Consider the following 21,169-nt stretch of genomic DNA (forward strand, 5'->3'; position numbering starts at 1 on the left):
AAACACTGCACCCACTGAACTGCATGAACCCCAGCCTCGTTGCCCGCTTTCCTGTCAGGCTTCTGTATTAAGGTTCTTGATTGATGAGCAGCTTTTATATATATATATATATATATATATATTTTTTTTTTTTTTTTTTTTTTTTTTTGGTTTTTTTCGAGACAAGGTTTCTCTGTGGTTTTTGGAGCCTGTCCTGGAACTAGCTCTTTTTTTTTTTTTTTTTTTTTTTTTTTTTTTTTTTTTTTTTTTTGGTTTTTCGAGATAGGGTTTCTCTGTGGCTTTGGTTCCTGTCCTGGAACTAGCTCTGTAGACCAGGCTGGTCTCGAACTCACAGAGATCCGCCTGCCTCTGCCTCCCGAGTGCTGGGATTAAAGGCGTGCGCCACCACCGCCCGGCTGGAACTAGCTCTTGTAGACCAGGCTGGTCTCGAACTCACAGAGATCCTCCTGCCTCTGCCTCCCGAGTGCTGGGATTAAAGGCGTGCACCACCACCGCCCGGCAGCTTTTATATATTTTATATGTTTTATAATTTTTATATATTCTGGATATTAATTCTTCCGACACTTTTAGTGTCTTCCACACAGTATAGCGGGGGTGGGGGGGGAGTGATAGAACTCACACCTGTGCCGGCACCCACCTGCCTGGGTTTTGAGTCTCCACTCTGTTCCTTCTTAGCTGGGCGACACTGGCTTATCCCTAAAATGCCAGTATCTGGATCTACTTTCTGTTACCATGCTAGTACAGAGACTGGGTCGTTTATAAAGAACAGATGTATGTTCAGCTTGAGCTTCTGGAAGCGAGGAGGTCAAATGAAGGAGCTTTGACTGATGGGAGGGGGCGATGCTGCTTCCGCTCACAGCAGGAGGCCAAATGCAATCAGCCACAAAGACAGCAAGAGGTGCAGAACCAGCTGTAGCTTCCGCATTCCCAAGAGGAAAGCATCACCCACCCACCCACCCATGAGGGCACCTTTTCTGCAACCAAGCACCTCCCGAACTGAGAGTCAGGCCTCATGTGAGCGTTAGGGGAACACAAGCCATAGCAGGGTTCTCCTGGTTCCTACCATTGCTCTGCCCAGATCAAGAGAATTTCCAAGTTCAAGATAATTGTCCCCGGGCTTCTCCCTCTGTGACAGCTGTCTTTCTTCGTGGAATTCCTCTCTTCCTTTTCTTAGAAAATCTTCTGGCCTGCTTATGTGTTTCTTCCTAGTTGTCTCTGTGTGGTGGTGCTAGTGGCGGGTGTCTGAGGAGGAAGAGAGGCAGGCTCCAGCGGGTGGAGGAGCCATGATGAATCCGGCCCTAGGGTCCCATAGTATGCTGCACACCATGCTGTACTGTAGGAAAGAGACACAATGGGGACACAGGAGCCTGAAGAAGAATCATAGGATACTCTGTGTAAAACACCGCAGTCCAAAGATGGCACAGTGAAAGAGAATGTAAGCCACCTCTTTGAAATCTTTAGAGCCAGTCTGGTGGTTTGTGCCTGTAATCCCAGCACTCAAGAGGCTTAGGCAGGAGAATTGCTGGAGACTCATGTATCTTTTTTTAAAACATAGTTTCAAGTTTACTATTGTCGTGTGTACATGCATACTCCGTATGTGTGTGGGTGTGTATGCCACTGAGTCATAAGGAGGTCAGAAGACAACTTTGTAGAATTACTTCTTTCCTTCCACCTCTGCAAGGGTTCCAGGGATCAAACTCAAGTCTTCAGGCTTATGTAGCAAGGACCTTTAGCCACCGAGTCATCTGCCCAACCTGAGACTCCTATTTCTGCCCTAAAGGGAAGTAGTGTTTATTTCCAGGGACCATAAATACCACCAAAAATTCCTCAACGGGTCAGAGCACTGGCTTCCCATTCCAGGGGACCTGAGTTCAATTCTTGGCACCTGCATGGCAATGCACAGCCATAAGTAGCTCCAGTTTCAGGGCATCCAACACAGTCTTCTGGCGCACACACATGGTGCATGGACTTGCATGCAATCAAAACACACACACACACACACACACAAGTAAAACTTTCATTTAAAAAAAGGAAAGTTTATATTTGTTACTATTATCTATTGAAATTGTACAAGTCATAACATCTCGCTACATAGTCTGTTACAGTAAAACAAGACAATAAAGTGTAAATGCTGTGGACACTTCAATATGGCAGTGCACATCTGTAAATGTGTATCCCAGCATCCAGGAGTCTGAGGCAAGAGACTCCCCAGCTCAAGGCAAGCCATCTAGTGAGTCTTGGCTAACTTAATAACTCCAGCCTATTTTACTGGCAGTGGTGAGGGCGCTACACTGAGAGTCCTGTGAACTCATGGTGCCTGAGTTGCATTCGGGGAGTACTCACAACGCCCCATATTCTACGATCAAACAGTGGAGGGCTGGAGCAATGGTTCACTGGGTAGCATACTTACTTCTCAAGTGTGAAAACCTGACTTCGGGTCCCCAGAACCCACCTAAAAGGCCAGGCACAGTGGTATGGCTGTCATACCATCAACAGTGAGAGGGGAGGCAGAGACAAGCAGATCCCTGGAAGCCCTCTGACAACCTAGCCTAAAGTTCCAGGCCATTGAGAGACCCTATCTTAAACAAAAGGATGGATGGCAAGTGAATAAAAAAAATCTCCTATTTTCAGATGTTCAGGTTTTATTCTTTGAATCAGTGACAAAGATCTATATTTACGTGGCTGCTGGGATTCGAACTCAGGTCCTCATGATTTCGTAGTAAACATTCTTCACCACTAAGCCATCACTCCAAGCCCCTTAGACCTCTTTTTCAGTCTATATTGCTGTGAGACAGGCAGCCTCTGGGTCCCACCAAGTCAGCGTGCGGCCAAAGCATCCCTGGTCCCTTAGCTATGTAAGTGGCAAGTGTCCATGACCCCCTTCATCCCTGTGACAACCTTGGGTAAGCCTGAGTCTGACTTGGTTCTAGAAGAATCAAGATTTAAAGCAAAGGCGTGTAGTTCCCTGTACTTTAAGTAGAGGCTGCGGGTGGGAAGCCAGCGCTACCGTGGGGGGAATTTCTCCATTGATTTTTAGTTGCTAGCTTGCTCAGAAGCTCTTGGTTTTTGAGTCACTGTTTAAGAGCAGGGCAATTTAAAAAAAAAAAATTAGAACTGATTCAAATTAAAAGACCAGAAGGAAGGTGTGTGTAAAAGGTGTCGGGAGGCGGTGGCTGCAAGCTGCTATGCGGTTCAGCTGGGTCTGTCCATCCTGCTGAGCCCTGACTCAGAAGACAGAACTGCCTTTTGCTTCTCTGCCTTTTTCTTTCAGATGTCCAGAGCCTCCGTATACTTCCGGTGCTCTAGGCTTTCTCACTCTCTTTAAAGCCCCCTCCCCATCATGTAATGTCTTATCTACAGCGTGGCACGTGCCTCATGCTGACCTAGCTGAACTGGAGTGGCTCCTCACCCCCCTCTTTTATCTCCATCTTTTTTCTCCCAGCACCTCAGAGACTTATAGTTTATTGCCCGAGGGTTTTTTCTTTAAACTCAAGTAAAACTGTCCTTGAGGTTCAAAAGAAAAAAAATGTGTAAGGTATCTCAACAGGGAGGACAGGGGGCTTTTCTAGAAGGTGGCAGGAAGGAATGGAAGGAGACTACAGATCAGGGAGGAGGCATGGACAGGGAGGGTGGGGCTCTCCACCCAGCAAAACCTCAACCTGCTTGACAGTGCATGCCTGCCACCTGGTATGAAGAGAAATGAAGAAGCCAGGGGCGCCTGGAATGGCTGTTGATTTGGCTGCGGTGGCCTGTGTACCAACTCTGTTCAGGACCCTACCTCTGCAAAAGGGCTTCTTTGATCTAGGGGGCAGACCAGACACAACTGGGGACATGAACAGGAAGTGGTGTCTGAGCATCTCCAGGACACAGAGACACGCAAGCACACAGGTGGAGTGGCCTACAGGCTGGCAATGGGACTGGCAGCAAGGCCCAACATGCCCAGACAGGAATGGGCCTCGTTCTTCTGGGGAAGGAGATGGGAGGGAACCCTACAGTCAACCACAGTCTGAGTCTACTGAGGCTGAAATGAGACTTGTAATTTATTGTTTTCACCCTCTTTTTATACCTTAGAGCAGCTATTTCCACCACCACCCCCGCAAACAGTGAAACTATTTTAGAAGGAAAGTACTTCCTGTTGTTGTATGGCAGACTTCTAACAAAAACTTAAATTATTGGCTATGTGTAGCTCGATGATAAAGCCTTACCTAGGACATGAGAAGTGTTGGGTTGGATTCCTAGTACTACAAACACACGCTTAAATTATGATTATTAGGTTGTTTCCCAATCCCTGTTGAATTATTTGGAGCTTTTAAAGACTTGTTTGGTTTTTAATTATATGTGTAAGTGTGTGTGTGAGTGTGAGTGAGTGTGTGTGTGTGTGTGTGTGTGTGTGTATGCCTTGGAGGACAGAAGAGGGTGTCAGACATTCCAGAACTAAAGTTACAGTCAGTTGTGAGCAGCAAGTTTTCTTAGTCATGATATCATCTTATCAGATCCCTGAATCAAGAAAACCCTAACAACACTGCAAATAAGTCCTAAATAAATGGAGAGGGGTGAGAAGTTTGGCCCCTTGCTCTAAGGTAGCCAGTAGCTACCACCTAAAACATCACATTTCTGGTCTGTTTGCTAGAGAAAGCAAGCAGAAAACGTTCCAGCAAAGCAAAGTAGTTTGTGTATCTGATATAGAGCCCCAAAATGACAAAATTATCTCTGGTCTGGATTCAGGAATTAAGAACAGTGGCCACTCTTACAGTTCAATCCCCGGGACCCACCTGATGGCACACAACCATGTGTAACTCCGTCTCAAAAAAAAAAAAAAAAAAAGCAAAGTATCAAGTATCTTTTACTCCTGTCTCTCACAGGTTCCTGTGGCCCCTGAGACACATGTTCAGAGTGGAAGAAAGTGAGGAGGGATGGGGACAGGGTTGCTCATTTCTTTTCACTAAGCAAGCTGTTTATCACATCTCTCCATATTGATTCTTCTCCCTGCCCCAGATTTATGGGACTTACTATGCAGCTGTCCCATAGCGTAGCCAGTTCCTGGGGATGAACAACTGCACTTGACTTTGTTATATACTCCGTATATCATAAGAAATAGAACGTGTGCTCATCTCAGTGCCGAGGGCATCGTGGCTGCTATGTAGAATTCCTGGTTACAGATGAGGGATCTTAAAGTTTGTAGATGATGCTCCCCCACCTCAGCCACGTGTGAGTGCCCCGGCTCCTCGTCCCTGAGGGCACATTATCTCGCTGCTTCTCCTGGCTTGCGAGTGGGGTGAAAATGGCTTCTCCTTACAGCTTCTGTTTATACACTTCTGGCAGCCAGGCCTTTTCATGGTCCTGTAACCTGAAAGCTTTTGCAAGCTGTTCTGTTAGCCAGGTCTTCTTGCAGATACTTGGTCAGTGGCTCTGTGACACAGGATACTTGAGGGTTGGGTTTGGTGTTCTGGGTCAGGGAACCTCAGACCCTCAGCTCTTGCACTGAAGGTCCTTGTCACTCTCCGTCAGGCACTGTGGCCCAGGCAGCTGTCAGTGGTGCCCCTGCTGGGTCCAGCTCTGTTGGCAGGCCCTGTGTTCACAAGATTTCAGCCACAAGGGGCTCAGTCTTGAGCCTGGAGTCCCCTTAACAGCTTACTCCTGCCCAGAGGTTCTGCTTGACTAGAGGAGGCTTTCCAGACCCTGTTACACTCTCAAGCATGTGGTGTGTGCCAGTCCCAGGCTCTGGCTCTGCAGGCCAATCACCCTAGAGATGAGGAATGTCTGGAAAAGTGAGGTGTGTGTTGTCCCACACCCCTCACTGCCCTGTGTGGCTGCTCTGAGGACCAGAGCGGGCAGAAAGCAGGCATCCCAGGGGTAGAGGGACTCCTCTGTTCCTGTGACATCCTACTGAGAGGAGCTGTGGAGTTGTCCCGACACAGTCACTCACCTGAGCCACTACCCTGACCCAAGACAGTACCCAGAGTGTCTGGGGAGCTGAGTGCTTGGCACCTGAAGCTCAGACTGATCCTTGGCAGTGTTCAGAGGCCCCTGTAACCTCTAATGGTTTACTGAAGACATGGGGACTGGATGGTGGGTCTGAACAATGGCATCAGTAGGTAAGGTTCCCACAGCTTCTAAGGTAACCCAGAGCTTAAGGACACCCCAAGGCTTCTGACACTATGGTTCATGCTTTCTCTGTCCTGCACCCACCTCCAGACATAAGCAAATGGGCTAACACCAAAGCCGTGGTTAGAGCGTCAATGTGTCCCCTGAGTGGGGTGCTAGAAACTTAATCCCCAAGTAAAGTGTTGAGAGGAGCTTTAAAGGAGGGCTAGGCCTTGAGGGTGGGAATGGGCTCGTTATCAATGGAGGGGATTCTGTCTTCCGATTGAGTCAGACCCCTCTTCTCTGGTGCATGTGAGCATGCCCTTGGCTCTCCCCGGGCAGCAGCATGTTGACCTTGGACCTCCCACCTCAGAACCATTAAAGTCTTCTGCCTCTATATTCCCACTTGAGCTCCTGCCCTGACTTCCTTTAGCAATGGGCCGTGATGTGGAAGTGGAGGTGAAGAAATCCTTTCCTCCCCAGGTTATTTTTGATCGTGGTGTTTTATCACAGCAGCAGAAACCCCCACTAAGACAGAGGGAGGTGGTTCACTCTCCAACCAGTGGAGAAACACAGGCTGCTCTCCGTTGTGGGGCTTAGATGCAGACTCAGCCTTGACCCCTGAGATGATCCTTTGTCTGAGAAAGCCCAGCTCTCCCTTGAGAGGATAGAAGGGACCTTCCGGGACCCTGAGGTGGGGCTTCTGCTTCACATGAGGGAAGTGGGAGGTGGGAAGAAGGTATCTCTCTTCAGTCTCTGGTCTCTAGGCCCCTGGTGCTGAGTCCCACAGCGGTTTCCTGGAGATTTGAGCATCAAAGATTCAGGGAGTTTGAGGAGCCAACCTGACATCAAAATCTGGGTGAAGTAAAGAGTCCGAATTTTAAGACAAGTAAGGTAACAGCTGCAGAGAAAGGGTTCAGCCTTGAGTCTGCAGACAAAGGAGAGTAAACAGATCTCACAGGGAGAGTAGGAGCAGACATGGAGAACAGTGAAGTAGCAAGCACCCTCTCTGACAGGGCTCACCAGAGAAACAGAACTTAGAGAATGAATACACACACACACACACACACACACACACACACATGCACATATATATATATATGGGATTGTTATTATTAATTATTAATTGACCTACCAATGGAAGGTCCAAGAAACCAGTGGCTGTTCAGTCCACAAGGCTGGGTGTCTCAGCTTGTCTTCAGTATATACCAGAATCCCAAAGAAGTAGGCTCTAATGCCCACGAAAGAATGGACTTGCTAGTGAGAGCGAGAGCAAGCAGGCCAAGAGCAAACGCTTCCTTCTCTCATGTCCTTAATGTAGCTGCCTGCAGAAGATGTGGCCCAGATTAAAGGTGTCTCTTCCCACCTCAAAGATCCAGATTAGAAGTGGGTCTTCCTATTTTAATTAAGAGAAATTCCCTCACCGTGCCCAGCCATTTAGGTTTTAGGTAATTCCAGATGTAGTCAAGTTGACCACCAAGAATAGCTACCACAAGTGTGTAAGACTCCAGGCTCTGTTCCTCCACCTGCCTCTCCTGTTTCTTGCCCTTTCTCTAAGTGTCGCTGATTCTTTTTCATATCCCTGTGCTGATGGTCAGGGACTCCTCTGCTTTGAAACCTCTTAATCAAGGCAGTCCCAAAAGACCTCACCTAATGCCCAGCCAGTCGTGAGGCCACGTGCAGTTCCGTAGGCAGGACTGCAGCCACGCTGTATTAGTGGGGAGTCTTGCTGTGATAAAACACCCAATAAAAGCAATGTAAGAAGAACTAGCAGGGTCGTGGTGGCATGTGTCTTTAATCCCAGGACTTGAGAGGCAGAGGCAGTCGGATCTCTGTGAGTTCGAGGCCAGTCTATTATACAAAGCAAGTTCCAGGACAGCCAGAGCTATGTAGAGGGACTCTGTCTCAAAAACAACAAACAAGTTTAATTTGGATTACAGTGTGAAAATATGTATTTCATGTGGTGGGGAAGGCAAGCTGGCAGGAAAGTAAAGTGGCTGGCCACAGTGTGTCCACAGTCAGGCAGCAGAGAAAGATGGATGCTGGGGTTCAGATTGCTTCAGTTCAGCCCTCCAACCCTGGAGTAACACTAGCCCCAACCAGATGACTCTTCCTGTTTCAATCAACCCAAGTTAGAAATTTTGTCACAGACTTGTCCCTAGGCGATTCTAGATTCTGTCAAGTTGAGGACAGGAACCACCACCCTTGGCCTCTGGCCCTGGTCCTGCCACCTCTCCCTGAGGCAAGTTGGCTCCGAGTGTGTCTGTCCACAGGTGTCCTGCGGGGTGTGGTGCTGACTCGGTGTCTCCTTCCCAGGAGGACAAAGAAAAGTCTATATTTATGCTGGGGGTGGGGAGGATATGCTGCAGAGGACACAGGACATGGCTGCTCCTCACAGCCTGGCAGGGGAAAACTGGTGTGGGATGTGTGTGTGTGTGTGTGTGTGTGTGTGTGGTGTGTGCATGAGTGCCCGTACACACCTTCCCTCACTCTCCCCAGGAATCTCTTCAGAGGGGCCCTAGCACCTGGAGAGTCACCACCTTCCCGTGTCCTGACCCTCCTTCACGGCTATCCTCCCCGCTCCCTGTCCCACATGCCCAGTGTCGGGCATCGGCATCCCTGAGAACCGGGCTTTCTTGTGATCCTTTGCCCCTCAGCCCCAGCTTCACCTCCTGGGACAGACCCACCTTGCCGTTCTGGCCAGAGTGCCTTTCTACCCATAGGTAAAGCAGTGCCCAGGTGGTGGGCAGTTGTGCCCAGGTTGTCTGTCCGCTGCTCTGTGGCATGCTGGGTCCTGAGCCCTGCTTTCTTCCTGAGCCTCCCTCCTCACAGCCACCCAAGGCGCCCACACTGCCGTTCTCACTTAGGAAGATTAGGCAGTTATCACCGACCTCCCAAAGCCAGGGCATTGTTGGCAGCCCAGCTGCTCACAACAAGCAGACATGTCACAGTCCTCACCAATGGCAGGGCCATCTGCACTGGCCTTCTGGGAAACAGCAAATGTGAGCCAGCTCTTAGCCTGCACAAAGAATCCAGGCAGGGCGTCCTCTGATTCTCGTGGTTCTCGGCAGGTAGCACATGGAAGAGCTGAGATCTAAGAGCACCACTGGAGGACCGAGCTGTGATTCATGAAACTTGGGTCAGTCTAATTGGGCGACTGAGCACACCATCCAGCAGTCAGGCTGACAGAGCAGCCAGGGAGGAAGCTACGGTGTTGCTAACTCATGAAATGTACCAACATCATGAAATGTACCAACAGCCGCTAAAAAGTTTTGTATTCTCTCTCTCTCTCTCTCTCTCTCTCTCTCTCTCTCTCTCTCTCTCTCTCTCTCTCTCTCTCACACACACACACACACACACACACACATACACTATACTCTCTCTCACACACACACACTATATACATACTCATAAACACATCCATACATATACTAATTCACACACTCGGACTCTTAGCTACTCATACACACATGCTCACACATTCGCGTGAACAAACATTCATATGCGTGTGTGAACAAACATGAACACAGAGTCATTTTTTCTTGAATGCGATGGGATAGCTGAGACAAAGTAAAGAATCCAGCATAGTGGTGCATGCCTTTAATGCCAGTACTTGGGAAGCAGAGGCAGGAGGATGATTCTGAGTTTGAAGCCAGCCCGGTCTACAGAGCAAGTTCCAGAACAGCCAGTGCTAGAGAGGTCCTGTCTCAAAGAGGAGGAGGGGGGATTTATTTTGACTCTGTTTCAGAGGTTCTGGCCCACACTCCACTGGCTCTGTTGCTGTAGGCTAGGGATCAGACTGAATCCCATGGGAGGAAGGCAGCTCACCTCATCACAGAAAGCAGGGAGGGTCTTGGACAGGAGCTACCACTCCCAGTGACCTACTTCCTCCAGCTAAGCCCATGTCCTGAAATTTCTACCATCTCCCAAATAGCAGCTGAGGACCAGGCTTTCAACATGGGAGCCTGGGGGCGTGGAGTGGAAATCTCATATTCAAACCACATCTATATATACTCATATGTATGTGTCTGTCTGTGTGTTTGTGTATTTGTGTGTGTGTGTGTGTTTTGGTTTTGGGAAACAGGATTTCTCTGTGTAGCCCTGACTGTCCTGGAACTCCCTCTGTAGACCAGGCTGGCCTTGAACTCAGAGATTTACCTGCCTTTCCCTCCCGAGGTAGACCACTGCCTGGCCTACATACACTCTTTAAACCCACATTCAGGCGCACCTCACTACCTGGTGTTGTCTGAGAGGTGCCACCCAGTGTGCCCTTCTCTACTCCCTTGGTCTGCAGCTGCATCCGTGGTGTGATAATCACCCCTAGAGCCTGGTGCTGCGCCCTCGCAGCAGGTGCCCAGTGAGTGTGTGGCTCAGATGGCTGGCTGCCTAAGTGAGGAGCACACAGGGCCTGGGTCCCTCATCCCTCATTTCTTTTAAGGTTTTTTAGGGGTTTTGCTTGCACTGGGGATCAAATTGAGGGCCTTTCACATGGTGGGAAAAACCCCTCCCTACCAGTGACGCACATGCCCGGACCCCTCGTCTCTCCGGTATAACCATGTAAAGGCTTGAGTGGCTGGGAGTTAAAGCAAGATTGATGAGGAAAAGACAGCTGCATTGATGTAGCGAGTAATGTAGCCTGCTAAATAAAGATAAACATCCTGGCCAAGGAAAATTCACAGATGACTAACCACCTATAAATGGATAAGGCGGGGAAGGGTGAGTGAATGGGCTCAGCCAGCATCAGTAGTGACTCAGGACAAGGCCTGCTGTGTGTCAACCACAGCACAGCCATCCTGAAGTCTCCAGACCCTGCTCCTCATAGTCACTGGGACAAATGCTGTCTTTAGCAGGGTGGACTTACGAGTTTGGTTCCCGGTGTCTCGGACAGTGTCCTTAGAGCCATGCCATCTGATAGATGTGCCTCTCGTGTAACTGTGTGGGGATGGTGGATCCCTCAGTCTGTGATAGGGTCATCTGCAGTCAGTTGGGTCAGTTACACATATGAGCTTGGAGCCTGGCCACTCAGTTATCTCAGCATCCTTTTGAGAAATTAAACTTAACAGCAGGGAGATGAGTTACTAATGCGTTTGTAGCGGAGAAGCTTCCAGAAAATGTCATGCCCAACAGGGCCTTCTTGTCTGAGCTGCATACAGGCAGCTACAAAAACCAAAGATGGATTTTCAGCCAGCATTTGGTCCCATGGCCACAACTCATGGCATCTCAATCCTACCAGCACTGTCTCAAGTCAAATGCAGCCCGGGGACCTGGGGTCTGGTGTGGCTGTGATATCTCTGTAGACTTTCTTATTGTTGATGCAGAACGTCTCCAGCTTACAAATGCATCCCCTGTCTCAAAGGGCCTCACCAGACCTACAGGCTGACAGGGCTTCACAGGGAGAGGTGGCTGGAAACACCCAGTTAACCCTGCTTTGCCTGGACCCAGCCTGGCAGGAGTCATAACAGAGCCCGGGACATGGAAAGCCCTTTGACTGAATCTGGGTTGTCGCATCATCAAGTCACATGACTTTGAGGGTGTTGGTCACCACTCTGCATCTGTGCTCTTCTGGTGAGGCAGGAATTTCTACATCTCCCTTTTGGAAGACCCTGAGGATTAATGAGACAGCGTGGGAAATCTATCGCCCACCTCAGCCACACCCAGGCGCGTGTGTTCTGGGGACAGACAGCAGCCCTTCCCTCCCTTCCACCACCCCACCTCCCTCCCTTCATAATTCCTGAAGCTGGAACCTGCACTGCCGGACCCCTGACCATTGCTGCTGTCTGTCCTCAGTCTGACGGACTTGTCTCTGAGGACTGCTATTGCGTACTAGCTGGCATGAGATGATGGAATTTACCCCCTACACACACACACACACACACACACACACACACGAAACTGAAGCAGAGCTGTCAGCAGGGCCATTCTCCTTCCTGAGCTCCAAGGAAGGAGCCTTCCTTCCTCTTCCAGTCTCTGGCTACAGCCCGGTCCCCACTGTTGTAATTTTTTTAAAAAAAGCAGCACATGAAAGCAAGATGTCATGTAATAGAGCTCAGGTGGGGAGGGGTTTTATTAGGGGAAAGTGAGTGGAAAAGGGGGGGAGGGGAAAGGGGAGACCAGCCTCTGGGGATAGGAGCAGCAGAAGAGAAGAGGGAGATGGAGGGAGGGAGGGAGGGATGGACGGAGGGACGGACGGAGGGAGGGAGGGGGAGGGAGGGGCCCATCCTTCATGTATCTGTATCTCACTTTTTTCCTTTTCCTTTCTAGACATGACAGTGTCTAGAATGATGGTTAGTTTTGAATGTCAGTTGATATAATCTAGAATCACCTGGATTGTCTAGATCAGGTTGGCCTGTGCGTAAATTTATGGGGATAGTTTTATGTGGATTGTCTAGATCAGGCTGGCCTGTTGGTCTGTCTATGGGGGGTTGTTTTATCGCCTAGCAACACAGGAAGATCCAGACTAAAAGTTGATGGTCCCATAGCCTGAGCTTGGGTCCCAGACTGTATAAAAGAAGAGAGGGTGAGCTGAGTGAGTGGATGTGATTTATTCTCTCTGCTCTTGACTGTGGGGTGACTAGCTGCTTCAGGTTCCCGCCGCGACTTAACTCCAAATATGGGATGGACCTGGAAGCATGAGCTGACTACACCTTTCTTAAAGTTACTTTGGTTGGGATGTTCCATCACAGCGACAGAAACAAAACTGAACACCTAGCGTTGGGGGTAGGACCCACCCTGACTCCAGAATGGTCTCACCTCAAGACTTTCAACTCAAGCAAGCCGCCAAGACCCATTTCACTCCAGGTCCCAGTTGCTGATCCTGGAGAACAGGGTGTGAACAGAGATTTTTCAGGGGTCAACAGTTTAACCTGCCACCTTGTCCCTTCAGGCATCTGAATCAGTCCTGGGAGAGTGATTAGGAGAGAGGGTGGGCCTGGCTCCCATTGGTTTCAGGGGAGGTTTTTGTTGTTTTTTTTTAAATATTTATTTATTATGTATACAATATTCTGTCTGTGTGTATGCCTGCAGGCCATAAGAGGGCACCAGACCTCATTATAGATGGTTGTGAGCCACCACGTGGTAGCTGGGAATTGAACTCAGGACCTTTGGAAGAGCAGGCAATGCTCTTAACCGCTGAGCCATCTCTCCAGCCCAGGGGAGGTTTTTGTAAGCACTAAAGGCAAGCTAGTTGGACCTGCTGCTGGGGAGTTTTGAATCTATCACTTCAGCAGGACGATAACAGTATTGATAGGTGCCCCTGAAAGGTGAAGTAGATTTTGTGTTTCTTTTTCTCTTTTTCAAAATGAAAATGGTTTTCTTGATCACACTATAAAATCAGATGCTAAAAGCAATAATAGAGGTTTATTTAGGATTTTTTCAGATAATTAAAAAAGAGTGTAAAAGTTACCCCAAATCACATCCTTCCTGATTGGCATCTTGGTCTGTTTTCTGTAGAATGGGAGCAGGCGGGGTCCTGCCACCTGCTTACTGCCCCGCCGGTCTCTACACCAACCATCACGGCCAAGAGTCATCTTTGCCACCGTCTGGCTCTGTCATAGCTTGTTACTAGGTGTCCTGGTGGCAGGCTATGACACTGTGCTTCCCAAGGAGGGAGGGCTTTCTCCTTTGCACTGGCGTGGGTTAGCTTCTGTCACACATCGGCCACCGCAGGCCTCAGCAGCTCTGCGGCTACGAGCATCCTCAGCTCGTCTTAGCAGTAACCACAAGGTCTCTCCTGTGTCGGCACAGGCCATGTTTGAGCTGGTCACCTCCGAGGCTTCCTACTACAAGAGCCTGAACCTGCTGGTATCACACTTCATGGAGAATGAGCGGCTGAAGAAGATCCTGCACCCGTCCGAGGCTCACATCCTCTTTTCCAATGTCCTGGATGTCATGGCTGTCAGTGAGCGGTAAGCACTGGAGGGCCACCTCCCTCCATCTCTTCTCCATGCCAGGGCGTGTTTTGAATGCTTTGGATTTTACATAAAGAAGTAGGATAAAGTTGTAAATCACAAATTTGATCCCCGGAGCCCACATGTGTGCAGTAGGATACACTTGTAATTCCAGTGCTGGGTATGTAGAGAAGGGAGAGTCACTGGGTCTGGCTGATCAACTAGCCAGTCTAGCCTAATTGAGACTGTCCCAAAAAACTAGGCAGATGACTCCTGAGGAGTGACCTCTGACCTCCACACACAAGTCTGCACACACCCAGATGTAAGCCCAAAGGCCCACCATCTTCTCCAGCAGGTTGGCCAATGGTACCCCCTCCCCTGGTCTCTTCCCATCAGCCTCAGGGACCTGTGCATCCTTATGATGCCGTGAGTTAGAGGACTCTCCCACGCTAGCTGGACTGATGTTGAGTTGAATCTTAGGCGTGAAACCCAGATGTCCAAGGTCATCTGGGAGTAACTGCTTACCCTGAAGTGCCAAAGCCTAAATCCCCCTGCAGGCCAGTGTCAATGAAGCCCAGATTGCTACTTCCCTTTCCCCTCCCATGAGGCATCAGCCATCCAGGAAAGGATGTGAGATCTGTGTTTCCTGTGGAGGAGAAAAATTAAGACGAAGGACTCACTTAGCAATGCCCCAGTAACCTGGGCAGCCAACTTTCCCGTTCAAATGAGGCAAGAAACGGCAGAGGCAGCCTTCCCATGCAGTGAAGGGTCCCTCCATGTCACATGTGGAAGCCCAGATGTTCTTGTTGTCTGCGTCGGGACACACACACACACACACACACACACACGACAGTTGCAACTATGGCTCAGTAAGGCCAGAGCAACCTGTGAGGTCCTAGCTTGCCACTTACTTACCAATTCAAATTTTAACTTGAAAAATCCCAGAATACAGAAGTAGAGACACCACGTGTTGGCTGCTGGCTTAATTAGTGACGGGCATGGGAATCAGTCTAGGTTTATCCGATCCCGCCTTTCCCAGTACCCAGGGGACCATTGTGAGGCACAGCTTGACTGCCGTTCTGTTACCTCAGGACTTATTGGTACACGTGGAGGAGATAACAATGAGCCCCGTGCCTCCTCCCTCTCCATGTGCTCCTGACGGCGCTATCTACCTAAAAACACAGCCTGTTCCCAACTGCTCAGATGCACCGCCAGGATACCCGCTCACCTTGTCAGCGAGCGTGCTGGTTTGTTTAACCAGACAGGCTGATTTCCAGGTGCCTTCAGCCCAGAATCTGCCTCTTGCAGGTTTTTGCTGGAGCTGGAACACCGCATGGAGGAGAACATCGTCATTTCGGACGTGTGTGATATCGTGTACCGCTATGCGGCTGACCACTTCTCAGTCTATATCACCTACGTCAGTAACCAGACCTACCAGGAGAGGACGTACAAGCAGCTCCTGTGAGTGTTGCCGGGGCTCAGCCATCCTTGTCTGGGAACTCACCAGAATTTGGCCAGGCTGGTGATGGCATCCAAATCCCTGTGCGTCTCGGGGTCACTAGAAAACCTCAATTCCTCCTGTACTCCAGAAGAGTCGTCTGAAGTACCCAGTACCTGTGTCTAGAACAGCCAGTAAAGCCTTGTAGGAAAAAATATGTAGCCCGGGAATGATCCAAGGTCCAGAACATTGGAAACATGGGTGTGAAGCCGTGGGAAAGGCAAAAGTGGGCAGGAAGGCTAGTGATGCCTGGGAACTGGGAGCCAGTCTCCCATTTCATGAACTCGCTTTGCACTGCGGGGAAGGGCTTCCCTTTTGGTACCCACACGTGTTAGAAATAAAAGACTCTCTAGTAAGGGCACTGGGGAAGCAAGACCAGGTTTGCAGTCGCAGTCAGAGGCATGGGGGTCTCTGGAATGTCCTGAGAACAAAGGCAAGGTTGGGGACCTCATTAGGACAGCCAAATCTATACAAGTTGTCTGAGGGGACTTGGCAAGCTATGCTTGTCACGTGACAGCAGCTGCTATGTTGAGAAGCGCAGTCCTGTGACAGTCACTAAGACACTGCAGCTGGCCCCAAGGGAGAGGTTTTAGGGCCGTCATTTGTGACAGAGAGATCCCTATGGCTTCTAGGCGCTGTTGTAGCTGCTGTGCCAGGAAGGTTCCTGTGTGCTGTGTGCCCACTATTCAAACAGCATCTAGATTTTGATGGCTTTTCTACCAAGCCACACGGTTAAAGTAGACATTTTAATGTCTGAGTATCCAGGCATTTGGATGCTTTCCAGCAACTGTTTGGAGAGTGGAGGGAGTCAGTGCTACTTCCCAGGTCAAAAGGCAAGCAGAATAGGGGTTCACATCTTGCAGTTCCCGAGAATTCCCCCTGGCCCCGCTAGAAACAGGTACCATGTGCTGCCCTGATTTCTGCTGCTGCCCTGCAGTAAGTCTCTGACAGTCATCTCCCTGGCCTTCAGCAGCACTGTGCCACGTGCCCAAGCCCACCTGTCAAAAAATAGCCCAGGCTCTCCTGGCAGGTGCCTCGTGCCTAGTGCGGTTTCCATCTCTGCATCACTACGTGGGTTTACCTTGCCACGGCTTCCTGCCGGGTGAAGTCATCTAATTGTATGCCTGATTCATAACCTTGACTACAATGGGATTCTTACCCCTCCCACACAAATCATGCTTTGCCAAGTCTTCATGGCCTGGCATATGGAGCCACTATTGTTATTTGACGTTTACATGAACGGTTTATATTCCATTAAAAAGAAATGAAGTGGGGGGGGGGTGGAGAGAAGAAGAGGGAGATAGATCTCAGCATGCGCCTGTGGTTTGTCTGGTCTCTGGGAGGCTGTGTGTGGGGAAGGGGAGCATCTCCTATTCACACCTCCGGGGCCTGAGCTCAGAGACAGTCCCCTGTGTCTGGATCTTCAGACAGGAGAAGGCAGCTTTCCGGGAGCTGATCGCACAGCTGGAGCTGGACCCCAAGTGCAAGGGCCTGCCCTTTTCCTCCTTCCTCATCTTGCCCTTCCAGAGGATCACGAGACTCAAGCTGCTGGTCCAGGTGTGACCCCTAACAGTGCCCCGGGCTCTGCAGGCCTCCCCTGCCCAGGCCTTCGCTCCTTCCAGCTCCCTGCTGGTATTTTAGGGAATCTATTTATTAAACTTAGTCCTGCCTGATCGACCAGGGTCCCCTGCTGCTTCTCACTGCTTCTGTGATTTGCTCTTGATGGTCTGGTGGCTCTGTGTTGGCAGAGCGTATCTACAGGCCCTCAGGACTCCATCCTATGAGGCTTAAACTGTCCATTAACATCCTGGGCCACGACATCCATCCCTGGCCTGGCTGAGGGTTCCGTGCCCTCGGTCCATTCGGGGCAGGGTTGTGTGTGTTGCCTCCATTAAAACTGTGCTTGAGAGATGATGCTACTTCCAGGGAGGGAGAGGGAGGGGAAGTGGGAAGGGACAGGAGTAACAAAGCTTCACCCTGCCTTCAGAACATACTGAAGAGAGTAGAAGAAAGGTCTGACCGTGAAGGCACTGCCTTGGATGCCCACAAGGAGCTAGAGATGGTGAGTGTTCCCTCCTGTGTGTCCCGGGGACCATTTCCCCTCTAAACCACTGTCCCTAGTGGCATCCTCTATCGCTGTGTCCTCTTGGCATTCCATTTATTCTGAGATTGACTTCTGCAATCCTAAAGAGTCACTGGGGCTGGGAAAAAATCACACCCAATGTGACTTCATCAGCGCCTTCTCTACACCACCCTACCCCTTCACTGCTCTCTCTGTTCATGTGCCCAGAGTGGCTATGAAGGCACTTGCCTGGCACTCTTTACCAACATAGAACTCTGTTGTAATCCCCATGACTGCCACGGTCCATTGTGTCAAACCATCCTCCAGGATCCGGCGTATACTGGTGTAGAGCCTGACCCAGAGCTCTGCCCAGGAGCGTCACCCCATCCCTGGTCCTTGGAGAAGATTCCTTGGTAGGGATGGGTTGTGTGGACATCAGCAGCTTTCTCTAGCCTTGGGTGCCCTTCATGTGCTATTCTGGGCACTTGGCTCATATCAGTGATCCATATGAGGTCTTTCAGGAAATGAGCGTAAGCAAAATAAAGATAGCAAAGATGTCTAACTGCCCATACTCCCTGCCAACAACGCTTTGGCCAGCACTCCTGAGCAGATGCCTGCAGGCACATATGCATCCATACAGTTACATCACACACACGCACACACACATGCGTGTCCACATGCACATACAAGCATACACGTATACATCCATACAGATACATCACACACACATGCACGCATGCACACGCACACACACAAGGATGCACATACACACTGCCATCATGCTCTTTTTTTTTTTTTTTTTTTTTTGGTTTTTCGAGACAGGGTTTCTCTGTGGCTTTGGAGCCTGTCCTGGAACTAGCTCTGTAGACCAGGCTGGTCTCGAACTCACAGAGATCCGCCTGCCTCTGCCTCCCAAGTGCTGGGATTAAAGGCGTGCGCCACCATTGCCCGGCTTGCCATCATGCTCTTTACAAAGAGATGCTGTGTCTAAAGTATAGCCTTTGCTCTTCAGTTCAGAACATGTTAATGATTTCAGAGCCCTTGGGTACACAGATATATTGTGCTTCGGTCATTGCTATTTAATGGAAAATTTAAGTTGATGGATTTTCTCTTCTAAGCAACACTGCAAGGAACATCCTTGTAGTTGCTTCTTTGGGCTCTGCACTTATTCACAAATACGGACCACGCACCTGCATCAGGTTACTGCTCTAGACCCTGTGAGCCATTTAAGGCTCTGTTTCTGGAGATGGAGGCCCAGAAGTCTAGGGAAATGGCAGCATTATTGTTTCCTGACTGCCTTCCAGGGAGGTAGAGAGCCTGTGCATCCCCAATGGGTGAGAGATCAGCCTGGAGGAGCCTTTCCTTTTCTAGTCTAGCCAAGAAGGAAGGCCACTCCCTCTTGGTCTGATGTTGGCTTTCTAATCATCCTCCAGACCCCACAGGGTGTCCCATTTGGTTCCAGACTGTGGCAAAGAAAGACCTGGAACCTATGAGGCTGATCAGTCAGTGTCAGCTCCTGGACGTACCGGTCACAGTGGTAGCTGGAAATACTTGGCAGGCTGACCTGACGTGTCCTCCCTGTCCCAGGTGGTAAAGGCATGCAATGAGGGCGTCCGGAAGATGAGCCGCACTGAACAGATGATTAGCATCCAGAAGAAGATGGAGTTCAAGATCAAGGTAAGTCTGCAAGATCTGCCCAGTCATGACAGTCACACACTACTCTGAAGCATAAGTGGTCCATCCTGCACCCCACCACCCTCTCTAGTGGTGGAAGCATGCACTATCTGCCCAGGTTTATCCTCTGAGAGCTGTGGCGGGGGGGCAGGGCACAGCTGCCTGCCTGTGTTGGCAGAGGTTTCTGTCCTACCCGGTCCCACAATAAACACACAAAAACTATATTATTTGCAATACTGTTTGGCCAATAGCTTAAGCATATTGCTAGCTAGCTCTTACATCAAGAATTAATCCATTTCCATTATTTTATAGTTTATCATGAGGTTTGTGGCCTACCAACAAAGTTCTGGCTGGCAGCTCACTTCTTTCTTCTTTGGTATCTCCATGGCATCTCCCTGACTCCACCTTCTTTATCCTAGCATTCAATTTAGTTTTCCCTGCCTAGCTCTATTCTGCTACGCCACTGGCCAAAACAGCTTCTTTATTCATTAACCAATAAAAGCAACACATATACAGAAGGACTTCCCACACCATTTTCCCTTTCTGTTTAAATAAAAAAAAGGAAGGTTTTAACTTTAACATAGCAAAATTACATATAACAAAACAGGTATCATGCAAAAATTACAGTTAAAATATTTACATTTACTTTATCATTTATCATAACTAAGGAAAACTATAATTACAACTATTCTTCAACTCCATCAAAGACCTCAGAAGGATATACTATTACCTAAGTAAAGAGGAAGTGCATTGTAAGCAACTTCCAAAACTCTAGAAATAACAGAGACATCTTGCTGCCTGAACAGTCACCCAAAGTTGTTCTGTACCATTGGGGCATCCATCTTCAGCCTCCAGGCCCATAGTGTCCGGTAGACTCTTCCATGAAGCAGGAAATTTCAAAGACAGTTCCGCCTACAATGGCAATTTGTCAGTCACTTTCTTCTGTGTCCTGCAGAATGTCTGGCAGACTCTTTCATGAAGCAGGAACCCCGGACTGTCTCACCTTCTTTAAGCAGCTTCAGCAGTCATTTTTGTGGGTCCTGCAAGTCCAGTTCATACAGCATAACATCAAGCAGTCCAGGCAAGAGCAGTTTCTTGCCCAAATGGCTAACCAACTCCATAAGAAGCCTCTTCAATGACCATCTTCCTCTTGAAGTATATTAGTGCTGCCAGGAGCAGACGTGTCAAGTCCTAAGTTCTTAAAACATTTTAAATGCCACATTCTGTAGTCTTTGAAAGGTTTGAAGAATGCCTATCCATCTGAAATACAACTCTGTACATCTAGAAAATCCAACTAACATGACTATAAGCTTGACTCTTATAGATGATTATCTATTAGCCTGTGTTTCCTAATTATACATTACATTTTTAAATGAACTACACAAATACAATACCTTAATCAAGAACAGAAATATACATATAACAAAATTGACCTTAAATTTGTATCAATAAACCAAGATCCTTACCAATGCAAATCTCTATAGCATATCTCCCTTGAAATGTAAAGAAATGTTTATAAACAATATTGGGAATATAGGCATAGTTCTCTCTCCAAACTGTTTCCTACTTTTTGTTGGGCAAAGTAATTTTAGAAGTGTTTACGGTGACCTTTGGGGGGTTCTTGGTCCATCAAACACATTAGTCTGGGAGGATTCCACAGGTTCTCATCCTCTGTGGAAACAAAAGGAGAACCTCTTTTCCATAGCAACATATCCTTAGACTCAATTTTTTTTAACTTATTTTAAAGCTTTATTTATTTATTATGTATGTATACAGTGTTCTGTCTGCATGTATTCCTGCAGGCCAGAAGAGGGCGCCAGATCTCATTACAGATGGTTCTGAGCCATCATGTGGTTGCTGGGAATTGAACTCAGGACCTCTGGAAGAATAGCCAGTGCTCTTAACTTCTGAGCCATCTCTCCAGCCCTAGACTCAAAATTTGAAGTCAAGATATCATTATGTTGA

At 48.9% G+C, this 21,169-nt stretch overlaps 1 protein-coding gene across 2 annotated transcripts in view; it reads left to right on the top strand.

The window, feature by feature from the left end:
- Positions 1–21,169, top strand: part of Ngef (neuronal guanine nucleotide exchange factor) — a 97,747-nt gene that overhangs the window by 69,831 nt on the left and 6,747 nt on the right. For both annotated transcript variants that reach the window (XM_057763234.1, XM_057763235.1), the window contains 5 exons: positions 13,828–13,988; positions 15,279–15,431; positions 16,896–17,025; positions 17,456–17,530; positions 19,118–19,207. In XM_057763234.1, coding sequence (XP_057619217.1) covers positions 13,828–13,988; positions 15,279–15,431; positions 16,896–17,025; positions 17,456–17,530; positions 19,118–19,207 — 609 coding nt within the window. The remainder of the gene's footprint in view (positions 1–13,827; positions 13,989–15,278; positions 15,432–16,895; positions 17,026–17,455; positions 17,531–19,117; positions 19,208–21,169) is intronic.

The sequence above is a fragment of the Chionomys nivalis genome, chromosome 2 (assembly GCF_950005125.1).
Source record: "Chionomys nivalis chromosome 2, mChiNiv1.1, whole genome shotgun sequence".
Lineage (NCBI taxonomy): Eukaryota > Metazoa > Chordata > Mammalia > Rodentia > Cricetidae > Chionomys > Chionomys nivalis.